Below are 11787 nucleotides of genomic sequence, written 5' to 3'. Positions count from 1 at the left end.
GGAGATTGCCAGTCAGCCCCCGGCAGTTGGAATGGTTACACCATCAAGCTTCACATCGAATTCAAACTAAAATGCTACATGTTAAATCAGCTTTGGTGGATTACCTGTTACTGTGAAATAGTAGCATTTGATCCTTCTGGTACCCATATAAACAATGCTAAAGATTTCACTGTGTAGGTCAAATACTGCACGCGACTAAATGGGGAAAATAAACATTCTAATTATTGTTAACAATCATGAGTGGAATGCATCTTGTACTTAGGGAAAACGAACCAGAGAAAAGTAGAAACGGTGTAGGATATCTGAGAGCATTTCAAAGGCTACTTGAAAAAAATACAATGAAACTTCAGTATTAGCCACGCCACAAAGAAGATAATCACTATATCACTATTCTGTTTATTTATTTTGTATATAATTGATTGTTATTAATATTTATTTCGCATGGGCTAATTTCAATTTGAAATCTAGCCAACGTAAATGTTTTTTAAACAACGTTTTCGCGCGGAAATGTGACCGGGCCCTTTAAGAGGCTGGGCGCGTGTACGGACCCCCTTTTCGAACAGATGGTCGCCTCGAGCGCGCTGTTCTCCGAGCTGATAAAGAATCGCGGCGGACTGTCGCGACCACGAGAAGTTTTTTAACGAGCATTTGGGCGCGTGCAGTGACACGATCAATATAACAGCACTGAGAAGTGCAGGTAGGTTATGTGCGTTGCTCCTTATTTGCTAACGTACGCTTTTTTTAGGCAATCCGTTATCTGAAGTGTTGCTTTACGACTGCAGACCGTGTTTCCTTCTTAAATTGCTAAATCGTTAGCAGAGGTGTTCGGAAGGGTGGGAGAGTACAGATCAGTGCGGGTTCCATATGGGAGGCTGAAAGGCAGGTAATTCGTTTATTTGTCAATATTTCATTCAATATCATTTAAAGTAAAATGTAAGATCTTTATGTCCTGACATTACTTTAGTAAGCTCATACTATTCGTTTATTGCATGTTTTTGTTTGTACCAAATGTTTTTTTTTATTTAATTAAAAAAAAAAAGAATTATTATTATTATTTTTTTAAAGATTTCACTATAGAATTTGGCGTGGAGGAGGAAGCGTGAAATATATTCAAGGAAAAAATTATGATAATACAAGCGTCTCGCGGAAACTTCGAATGTGCAAGGGAGTCACCGTTCTAGGACTGTGCATTGATTGAAGATACGCGGAGCGTGAACGATGCTCGTATTCTGTGCCTTGCTGTCTTGGCTCGATTCGGTGTTTATATTAGTTAGAAATGCTATTCTGTTTTTGTCGCTGGCTTTTTCTTTCACATAATAGAATAAGCAAGGCATAAACGTTGTTATAAAATAATGTAAATCTGACGCCTGACCGTTAAGCTTTTGCGTAAAGTAAAACGCAAAATTAGACCTCAGATTAGACCTTTTTATCCGAGCAGAATCATAAATGCGGCCGGCTGAATTGTATGAACCACCTTCAACTGCTGAGACAAAAGTCTTTGGGTAATATTATTTATTTTCTTTGAAATGGAGGGAGAGTCTTAAAAGCAGCAAGACGATATCCTAAGTGCACTTGTAAATCCATAGTAATTAGTATAGTAAAATTTAGCGTATTAATACTTGGGGACGAAGAATACTTATTTGGCATTGTTCATAATGGTTGGTTTTCCATAATCTTGGTATACCACCGTATGCTAACAAAGATATTCCACCTATTTTACATTAATTACTAAGGTTATCTGTCCGAGTAATTGGACTGCTTTGTTGCTGCTACTATAATTAATACACAGTTACTACATACCTACAACTTGTTGCGGAACAATGCGTAGAACTGTAGTGTATGGTTATGTTTAAAATGTACAGTTGTACACATACCATACAAAGTTAGCTTTAAATTTTTTGTTTAGTATAAAAGGTAAAAATGCCTCATGCATTTTCAGAAGCCGTCTGGAAGCTCTGCCTTAGAACATTGCAGGGCAGCTTCTGTATCACGGCAGGACAATCCGATTAAATAAAGGCTCGGTAAATAAAATCAATAAAAATGACTGTTAGACCTTGTGGGTTTTTTTTTTTTTTTTGGCAACGCTGACGCCTGGCGCGAATGTGTTTCTCGAAAAATCAAACGAGTCTCTCCTGCCAGTGGACCTGACTCACTGTGAGGGGGCTAAGGCAAAATTCAGGTCTGACACACCACACAAATTTGGGATATGTAGGGGGGTGCGTGTGGTTGTGTGGTTGTCCAGTGTGTTGCCCGTTTCAACAGTGATTCCTGAGCCCTGTGATGTCACGCATTAGGGCGGACGAAACGGGGCAGTCGAAGGGCATCTCTAAGGGCATCTCTACTGTAAACTGTCACCAGACGCCAGTCCCTTCAGCGCACAGGATACGGGAACACTGCTGATAACAAAAAAATGCAAGTCGGTTTTACAGTAAAGTCTTAGGAGGAATAAGTGTTTCCTTTCTTTCAAAGGGGGGGGGGGGGGGGGGGGGGGGGGGGGGGGGGGGGGGGGGGGGGTTATTAACAACACCAGTGGGACCACGTAAATAAAGGTGTGTCCTGACCCGTTGCCTGCTTAACCAAACTGAATGCTATTGGTATTTTTGTTGCAAAAATGCAATAGAAATTAAAACTACTCTGAAAATGTATTGCACGTATAATTGATAATGATAATCCCACACAAATATATTATGTTTATTTCTATTGGATTTTCATGAGCTAGAAAGGTCCTGTTGTGTCTGTCCTGCAACGACCACACACCACTGTATCAGTGACCTGTGAGGTTATAAAGCATTATAACCTCAGGTTATACAGAACTATAACCTCGTGGCACACAAAGTCACCCAGCTCTTGCTGTATCTCTCTCCGACCACTTGCTTCTCTCCTGACTCCTGACTCCTGCAGGGGTGTAGCAGCCTGTTTGTGATGACATAAGCGTTTCCGTTCCTTCTGCGGCTCGGTAAATTCCTCACCCCCCCCCCCCCCATTTCTTTTCCCCGTGTGTATTTTCACACTTGGCGTTTTTACGCCTTTTCCTTTTTCCATCTTTCTTGTTCCACACCCTTCTCTCTCTCTCTCTCTCTCTCTCTCACGCGCGCGGCTTTTCCGCCGCGAATAAAGCACTCTGGGAGCTCGGAGAGCTGCGGGGCGTGCAGGTTTCTCCTGCTCGCCAGACGCTGCCTTGACCCTTTCACGGGCGTGAGGTCACAAGCATGTGATTAGAGTGTTCTTAACTTAACATTCTAACGCTGATGTCACAGTCGCTGCCGGGCGGTCGCTGACAAGCGGTGGAGTTCTAGAACACTGACTTAGAATTTCACCAACTTAGAGTTTGCTGTTCAAGGGGAGAAATGATCACTCTCAGTGCAGTTTTGATTTCAGGTCACTGGCCTCTCCTCGTTTCTTGGGTCTGAATTAGTTGCAGTTTTTTTTTTGTTTGTTTTGAAAACGAAAACCAGCAGATCGTGTGCATGGCTTCTTGAGGGCGAGCGTGAGTACTGCTTGGGGCCCTTAATGTCGACGCACATCTCGTTATCGAGAGGCTGTTGGCAGCGTCTCACTGCCGGAGAAGCTCGGCTTTAAACAGGAAACGGGGGGAGAGGTCGGAAAGTGCTCGCACCCAAGCGAATCATTCCGCGAACCTGACGCGCGGCTCGGACCGAGGTGTTCAGTCAGGGCGGTACGGTCTGTATGCACCACGGATCATGGCAAACTCACAAGTGCAGTTATCTCACACAGCCAAGGGCTGGGGTATTATTTCAACTTTGGGGGGCACTTTGGTTAGGGGGGGGCACTAAAAGTACCAACCAGTACAACATGATAATATTGTTGTTGAGGGGGGGGAATTTGATGTCTGATGTTGGGGGGAACATGACCCCCCCGCCCCCCCCGTTATCTACATCCTACATACAGCTGAAAAGTGAAATGAGTCTCACTGTTCATGAGCTGAATATTGCCATCCCCCTCCCTCTCTATGTAGCCCTTTGTGTTTTTTCCTTCGGTGTTTGGTGTTTCTTGTCTTGTTTTCCTCTTGGGTCAGTTCTCCCTTATCCCTGGACTGGCTTTATGTATCCTGTATTTCATACAGTTTTCAATTTCCCCGAATACCGTTATGATCCTGTATAGTATACAGTGGGTGTCAAACTCCAAACTCCCAAAAACCCCCTCCATTTTCCCTTGTAGGGCTGAAGTACCACATGTGCGTGTCAAGCCTTCTCTTAATTTCGGTTTGGTTGAGACTAATATCGGTTGATTTAAGAGGCACTTCCCACACGTGCTCCGTAAGAGCGGGACTTTATTTATGATGTCATTCTTGTTCCAGTGTCAGTTCGACATTCACAGATCAGAGTTATGTTTGGAAATTTACACATTTTCGTACGGAAATGTGAATGCAAAAAAAAAAAAAAGAAAAAAAAACACGATTCAGATTGGCTTTTTAAAACGTCAAACGTTTTGTTTGCGCGGTGAGCGCTTCATCAGAGCAGCGGGTGTTTAAATGTAAATTCTGACCTGCCCTCTCTCGCTCGTGTCTAAAAAAAACCAGACTACGCCCCTTTTTAAAAAACAATAAACGCCTGTTCTGCATTCACACAAGTCAGTTTCTGAGCGGGTTTCCAGGGAACTGAAAAGAGTGTCTGTTATCGTGAAAGGGCATTGCTCTGCTCCAGGAATGTTTTTTTATTTAATTTTTTAATTCCGTTTGGATGATGCTTCCAGCTCATTGGGAGTGAATTCCAGCATCCATATTTATGTGCATGCACAGCCAGTCCGGGCACCGCGTGAATACGTGAGCAGGGTTCTCCTCCGTGGTCAGGGCGTTATTTTTAAAAGGTCAGCTACGCTGAATGTTCCTCTTTTTAAAAATCTTCTTCGTCCCTGCACGCTCAGCAAAAAAAACAATGGTGCGATTAAATTTCCCTTTCTCCCTCCCTTCTTTTATCTCTCACACACTCTCCCTCTCCCTCTCCCTCCCGCTCTCTCTCACACTCTCTCTCTCCCACTCTGTCACTCTCTCTCTCCCTCCTGCTCTCTCTCACACTCTCTCTCCCTCCCTCTCTCAAACTCTCTCTCTCCCTCCCTCTTTCACACTCTCTCTCTTTGTCTCTCTCTCTCCATCCCTCCCTCTCTCTCCCTCTCTCACACTCTCTCCCTCCCTCTCTCAAACTCTCTCTCTCCCTCCCTCTTTCACACTCTCTCTCTTTGTCTCTCTCTCTCCATCCCTCCCTCTCTCTCCCTCTCACACACACTCTCTCCCTCCCTCTTTCACACTCTCTCTCTTTGTCTCTCTCTCTCCATCCCTCCCTATCTCTCCCTCTCACACACTCTCTCTCCCTCCCTCTTTCACACTCTCTCTTTGTCTCTCTCCATCCCTCTCTCACACTCTCCCCCTCCCTCTCTCAAACTCTCTCTCTCTCCCTCCCTCTCTCACACTCTCTCTCTCTCCATCCCTCCCTCTTTCACACTCTCTCTCTTCTTCTCACTCTCTGTGGTGTGAATTCACTGGTTTTAATCCCAGCAGCTCTGTGTTTAATTACTCCTCTCCTCGTTCTCTCTCTCTCTGCGTGTGTGTACATGCACGTGTGTATGTATGTGTTTATATCGAGTGTATAGTGCCTCTGTACACACACAGTGTGTAATTTTGTACCAGGTCATGGGGTGCAACCATCTGCCCCTGTGTTGGGCCCTGCTGGTCACTGTCCTGAACACTGAGCGTGGGACGCCAGTCTGCCAAGTGACACCCGCCTCCCCCCTCCCCCCCCCCCCCACCCCTTACGTAGTGTGTTCGGTGTGCTTCAGCTTCTACACTGAACAGAGTGGCTGCAACCATCTTTACATCTCTTTCTCTCTTTCTCTTTGTCTCTCTGTCACTCATTCTCACACTTTTTTTCTCACTTACCCTCTCTCTCTCTCTTTCACTCTCTTTCTCTGTGTCTCTCTCTTTCTCTCTCTCCCCCACTCTCTCTCTCTCACTCTCTTTCTCTCTGTCTCTCTCTCTTTCTCTCTCTCACTCACTCTCTGTCTCTCTCTCACTTTCTCTGTTTCTCTCTCTTGTGTGTATGCAGAAATATGGAAACGCATTCGAACATGAATGTAAACTGAACTGAATAATTTCTATATCTATCCGTGCTAACAACAGCAACAACAACCACCAGGCTATATCATAGTAATAATAATAATAATATTCTCTAATAGTATTTTCTCTCTTTCTCTGTCTCTGTCTTTTTTCTCTCCCACTCAGTCTTGGTCTCTCTCTCTCTCTCTCTCTCTCTCTCATCCCTCACTCACAGAAGGCCTTATCCCTTTATGTAAACGTGTCTTTCTTTTTTTTTTTTGAACATTATATTTTGCATTTGTCAGAATTTCTATTCTGAACGCATTGTACCTGTACAGAGAGGCTAGTTTTATTTTGTATGGTTACTCCGTGTTCCTCTCAAACCCACAGAGTAATGGATTTCACTGATGAAGTGCCTTTCATGGATCAGACAATATTTTGAAGTGGGGGGGTGGGGGGGGGGCAATGTGGTCACGGGTGACTCATCTCACCCACAGCCCCCCCCTGAGATGACGCACGGGGGCCATTTTGCAGCGGAGAGCCCCTGTGGGCTGGGGTTTGGGCGGGAGAGAGAGAGAGAGAGAGTGGGCGGGGCTTGCTTGTTTGTAGCCAATGGGACCGGCACGTGAGTCAACAGGTCAAAAACCGGCGGTCGGATTCGGTGGGATTTTGGCTCGGAGACCCCGGCGTTCTTTTTTCGGGGAAAACGACGTGAGCGCACGGCGTTGTCGTGTTTTTTTCAGATTTTCCAGAGCAGATTTTTGGCGAATCACGCGTGAGGGCACATCGCCATCGACAGCACATAGACCAGAGCGCAACAGAACAAAACCAGGCTCGACCCCCCAAACGATATCCCCTTAACTTCTACGGTGGGCGTGAAGCACTTTTTACATTACATCACATTTATTTGGCAGACGCTTTTATCCAAAGCGACGTACAAAAAGTGCATTTCATGGTCATGGACAACTACAACACACAGGTTCAGTAAGATACAATGCTTGTTTTGTACAGCTATTTCTAGCCAAGAACACAGTTTAGTTCACACAGTGTAAGAGAGGGGATTTAGTTGCATCTCTACAGCGTGCCTCCGTTTATTGAATAGACCCTTGGATGCTTGCAATTGCAACTGCTCTGTCCAGTCGGGTCCAATCGGTGCTCAGTGTGCATGCTCACCATCTCTGCTTTCAGAGGAGAGCGTGTCCCTTCTGAATTCATGTAGGAGGCAGCAGCAACAGGCAATGAATGCGACACAAAATGGAAGCCAATTTTATTTTATTTTTTTTTAAATGGAGGGCCTCTGGTGATTTATAATCAGCGCTTTAACACCCAATTTTTATTTTTTTATTTTTAGGGGCATCTGACCCGGAGGAGGGCGTGACTCAGCACGGGGGAGCCCGTGAAGGAAAGGGCGTGAGGTTTCTTTTTTTGTTTTTTTTCGTCAAAAGGGGTCACCCCGGCAACCGTCTCCCAGGCAACACACTTGACTTGACTTCCTTGTCGGGGAAGAACAGCTGGACCCTGTCCATCGCCGCTGACCTCCGGAGGCTTGGCTTTCCACCGATCAGCGTTCAGGAGGGGGACACCTGGGAAAGCGCGGACGGCTCGGATTGGCTCGGTAAAATAAAGAGAGGAACCCATCGCTACGCGGGGACATTATTAATATTAATATAATTATTAATAACAATAATCTCTGCACAGCGCTGTTCTCCATGTGCTGTACACGTCCAGGACTGTGTTCAGAGGCATCAAAGAAGAGCACACGTGTAGGAGTCTTAATGGCAGTGACCGAGCGTTGGGCAGTGGAGTGGGCCATCTGATTGTTACACGCCCTGGTCAGCATCGATTGAATCTCGCTCTATGGCGGGTTGCCTTCATCAGGGGAAATAAATACAAGCTGTTTCCCCGGTCACTGTGGATGCCCAGGGTAACTGGCTTGCACGGGGCGGCGAGAAGACCATACCCACGAAAGATTTGAACCTGCAACCACACCCCCCCCCCCCCCCCAAAATTACCCGTTGTTAATTACCCTCCGCTGCCAACCTGCTGTCACCCGGTAACGAGCCGCCAATCACAGGCCAGCCTCTCCGTCATTGGTTCGTCACCTCTGTGAGTCAATTAGCCAGAATTCCCACCCTCCTCTGCTCCCCCCCCCCCCGCCCCACTCCTGTGTGATGTGTTTCAGTTTTAACACGTTTCGGGGTCCCTGTCAGCCACCCGCGCTTTAAATAGCCAAGTGCCGCTGTCAGTTCATTTGCACCTCCTCTCCTCCCCTCTCCCTTCCTCTCCTCTCCTCCCCTCCCCTCCCCTCCCCTCTCCTCTCCTCTCCTCTCCCCTTCTCTCTCCTCTCCTCTCCCCTTCTCTCTCCTCTCCTCTCCCCTTCTCTCTCCTCTCCTCTCCCCTCCTCTCCTCTCCTCCCCTCTCACTCCTCTCCTCCCCTCCCCTCTCCTCTCCTCTCCCCTTCTCTCTCCTCTCCTCTCCCCTCCTCTCCTCTCCTCCCCTTTCCTCTCCTCTTCTCTCCTCTCCTCGTCGTAAATACACCTGTTTCACACCAGAATCTGTTTGGTCAATAGCCTGATCCGGACTACTGTGCGTGTGTGTGTGTGTGCGAGTGTGAGTGTGTGTTTGCGCGTATGTCTGGCGAGCTGTCAAAAGCTGTCAGCCGCCCCGATTCAGACACAGACACAGACGCAAACAGCCCGTGGGGATCCCCCGCTCCTGCGGGATCCCGCACGCCGAGCTCGGCCGCCAATCTGGCAACCCTGCCGGCGCTCCACCCGACCCTGTCCACGGTCTGCAAGTTCTGCCGCCGCGGCGCCTGGACGATGAACGATGGCCCCGCCCCGGACTACGAGCCCCTCCCGCCGGGGCCCTTCTCCGTGGCCGGGGCCCCCACCGCGCCCCCCCTCCCCCTGGACGGGTACACGGAGCAGGGGGCCAGCCTGGTCTTTGTGGGACTGCTGCTCCTCCTGCTGGCCGTGCTGCTGGTGCGCTGTTTCCGCGTGCTCCTGGACCCCTTCAGCCGCATGCCCTCCTCCTCCTGGACCGACCACAAGGAGGGGCTAGAGAGGGGCCAGTTTGAGTATGCGCTGGTTTAGCTCCTCCTCCTCCTCCTGGACCGACCACAAGGAGGGGCTAGAGAGGGGGCAGTTTGAGTACGCGCTGGTTTAGCTCCTCCTCCTCCTCCTGGACCGACCACAAGGAGGGGCTAGAGAGGGGGCAGTTTGAGTACGCGCTGGTGTAGCTCCTCCTCCTCCTCCTCCTCCTCCTCCTGGACCGACCACAAGGAGGGGCTAGAGAGGGGGCAGTTTGAGTACGCGCTGGTGTAGCCCCCAGACCCCCCCAAACACCCCCCACCCCCCCAGGACGGCATCTGCCCACCTGGCAAATACGGTCGCCGACCACTTAATCTGCAAATGTGCTGTTTTACAGTGACGTGTGATAATGGGAGGGGGCAGGGTTTGGACCCCCCCCCCAGCCAGTGAAGGGGGGGGGGGGTGGAGAACTTTTAAAGAACCATTAAAGAACCATTAAAGAACCCCTAACGAACCCCTAAAGAACCTTTTGTTCCAGGCCTTTCATACAAGGAGACGCTCAACCTTTTGAAGTTTGATTAACAATCAGTCACTTTCTTACACACTGCCCCCTTGTGGTTGATCTGTGACTCTGTCCCTTCTTGTCATTTCTGACCTGTCTGGATTGCTTTAGATTTTTTACCTCATGGATGATGGACATGCAGCCCAGTACCACCCTCAGGCCCCATGAGCCCTGTGATTTGGGTATGGACCAGATGACAGGACCAGTCTTGGCGTGTGAATTAATCTTGAGCTGTCTGGCGTTCAGCTGTGCCAGACCAGGTTTTTTTTTTTTTTTTTTTTTCACACACAAGACCAGATTGGTGGTATAAATAAATATTACTTCTTGCACTTAAATTGGACTGTGTGTTTGGACTGAGGCGGATCAAACCGGGTTTTTTTTGCTCGACCGTGAAGGGCACTGAAGATGAAGAGGGTGGGGGGTTTGGGGGGGTTGGGTGGGGGGGAGGTCTGGGCAGCTGCTAGTTCCTTAACCCATGCTGAAATGCAGCCCTGAGAACCTTGACTGGGCCAATAAATCCATAATGAACACATTCACAAGAGGGAAAAAAAGCCTTCATTTTAAGGTGTGAGATCACAAATATATGATTAGGATGTTCTTGACTGAACATTCTAATGAAAAGCAATGGAGTTCTGGAATTTTGAAGAAGAAAAAAACATTCCAAAAAACTTGCATTTCGAAGGGTTAGATTGTACAAAGTTGACGTGTTTGTAAGTCATACAGTGTCAGGGTGTTAGTGCAGAATTTATAAAGCCAGCTAATGAATAAATGTACCTGTTTCCTGAGTATTGGTGCTCAATTTCATGAGTTTTGATCGTATATATACCTACATTTACAGTTACCTTTGACACCACAAAGTACCATTGGTTCTCTGTAGTGTTAAAAAAAAAGAAAGAAAGAAAGAGAAAACCTTGCTGTGTTTGCATGAAGATATTTTTTGCTGTATTCAAGATGGATGGCTATGTTCAACCGTTGGATCTTTGGATTCATCAGCAATGGAAATAGCTGGAAATGGAAGGAGTTGCAGAGTGTGCTGTGCCATCTCGCTCAGGATAAACTATCTCTGTGTTATAGATATGAACCTTGGTCCAATCATCTATGGCAGGGAGTGTTGTTCCTGAATCATAAAATGCCTCTGAAATTGTTACACCAAAGAAGATTACCCTCTACGGTACTCTGCCCTAAAGTGGAGGTATGTCATATTTGAGAACAGCATGCTGGTTTCAAATCAGCCTCTTTTATATGAAGCTGATGATCTATAACTTCAAGCCAACATTCCTTCCCAGCTAATGTGTCATGGACCTAATTGCTCCAGGCAGTGTTTTTTTCCCCTTTGTATAAATACCAATTCTGTGTGTGTGTTTGTGTGTGCGTGTGTGCATGCATGGGTGGGGCGTGCGTGCGTGTGTGTGTGTGTGTGTGCATGGGTGTGTGTGTGTGTGTGCGCGTATGTGAGTGCACGGGTGTGTGTGTGTGTGTGTGCATGTACTGTACATAAACACTTATTGTATTGGTGGTTACTAACTACTTACTACATTGCCCTGTGAACCTGGCAAGTTTGGTGAAAAACTGTTTACTCTAAACTGTAATGTTATTTGATTTTTTTTCTTCTTCCTAGAACATGAGATTGATAATCTTTATTTTTGTATTTTGGCTCGAGTTCGGAGTCCCTTTTGCTATCAGCCGTGGGTATTACTCTGCTTTTTACTTGAATGTTAACAAGCTTTTATTCTGTCTGGGGCCAGGCGAGGAGCGGACGTGGGTGTTTTGTGCTTTTACCTGTTTGTGTTTGTACAATTTGTAAGTGCACTGCCACTGGATACTGCCCTGTTTTCTTTGTAAAAACAGGGTTTTTTTTGTGTGTTGAAATAAAGTGGGGTTTTTTAAATCAATATTTGCCACAGATCTACTGTGCAAACAGTGTGTTTTTCTATTGTTAAGCGTGTATATGTATTTTTTAAAATGATAACCAGATCAAACCTTCACAGTCCTGGAACCTGTTAGATGCAGTTAAACGATATCCTACAATGTTAGTGTCTACTCTGAACAGCCAGATCTACATGGCTTACCGTCTTGGAAAATAGGCACAAATTGTAAAACACTGATACCATTAAAAAAAAATTCAAAAACAAATGTATTTTTTA

At 46.8% G+C, this 11787-nt stretch overlaps 1 protein-coding gene and 1 long non-coding RNA gene across 5 annotated transcripts; both read left to right on the top strand.

Annotated features, from left to right (window-relative positions):
* Positions 1 to 569: 569 nt before the first annotated feature.
* On the top strand, positions 570 to 7793 carry LOC118229417. The gene is made up of 3 exons (XR_004765666.1): positions 570 to 701; positions 817 to 883; positions 7401 to 7793. It is a non-coding gene; the product is annotated as an uncharacterized LOC118229417 (long non-coding RNA).
* A 705-nt stretch (positions 7794 to 8498) lies between these two features.
* LOC118229828 (cortexin-1-like) lies at positions 8499 to 11776 on the top strand. 4 transcript variants are annotated; one of them, XM_035422267.1, is made up of 2 exons: positions 8499 to 9102; positions 9334 to 11776. In XM_035422267.1, the coding sequence occupies exons 1-2, from the start codon at positions 8680 to 8682 to the stop codon at positions 9373 to 9375; spliced, it is 465 nt and encodes a 154-aa protein (XP_035278158.1). In that variant the 5' UTR covers positions 8499 to 8679; the 3' UTR covers positions 9376 to 11776. The 4 variants fall into 4 exon arrangements, with proteins under 4 accessions (XP_035278158.1, XP_035278157.1, XP_035278156.1 ...); XM_035422266.1 differs by having other exon boundaries at positions 9176 to 11776; XM_035422265.1 differs by having other exon boundaries at positions 8499 to 9150; positions 9218 to 11776.
* Positions 11777 to 11787: the final 11 nt, after the last annotated feature.

This window comes from Anguilla anguilla, chromosome 6 (genome assembly GCF_013347855.1).
Source record: "Anguilla anguilla isolate fAngAng1 chromosome 6, fAngAng1.pri, whole genome shotgun sequence".
Classification (NCBI taxonomy): Eukaryota; Metazoa; Chordata; class Actinopteri; order Anguilliformes; family Anguillidae; genus Anguilla; species Anguilla anguilla.
Note: the sequence above shows the minus strand (reverse complement) of the source record. Positions and strands in the feature narration are given on the sequence as shown.

What these genes read in the sequence shown, in the direction of transcription:
- LOC118229828 (XM_035422267.1), top strand. Translation starts at nt 8,680, where the DNA reads ATGTCTGGCGAGCTGTCAAAAGCTGTCAGCCGCCCCGATTCAGACACA. An exon ending in CCTCCTGGACCGACCACAAG is followed by an intron (nt 9,103 to 9,333) that starts GAGGGGCTAGAG and finishes ACCGACCACAAG; the next exon opens with GAGGGGCTAGAGAGGGGGCA.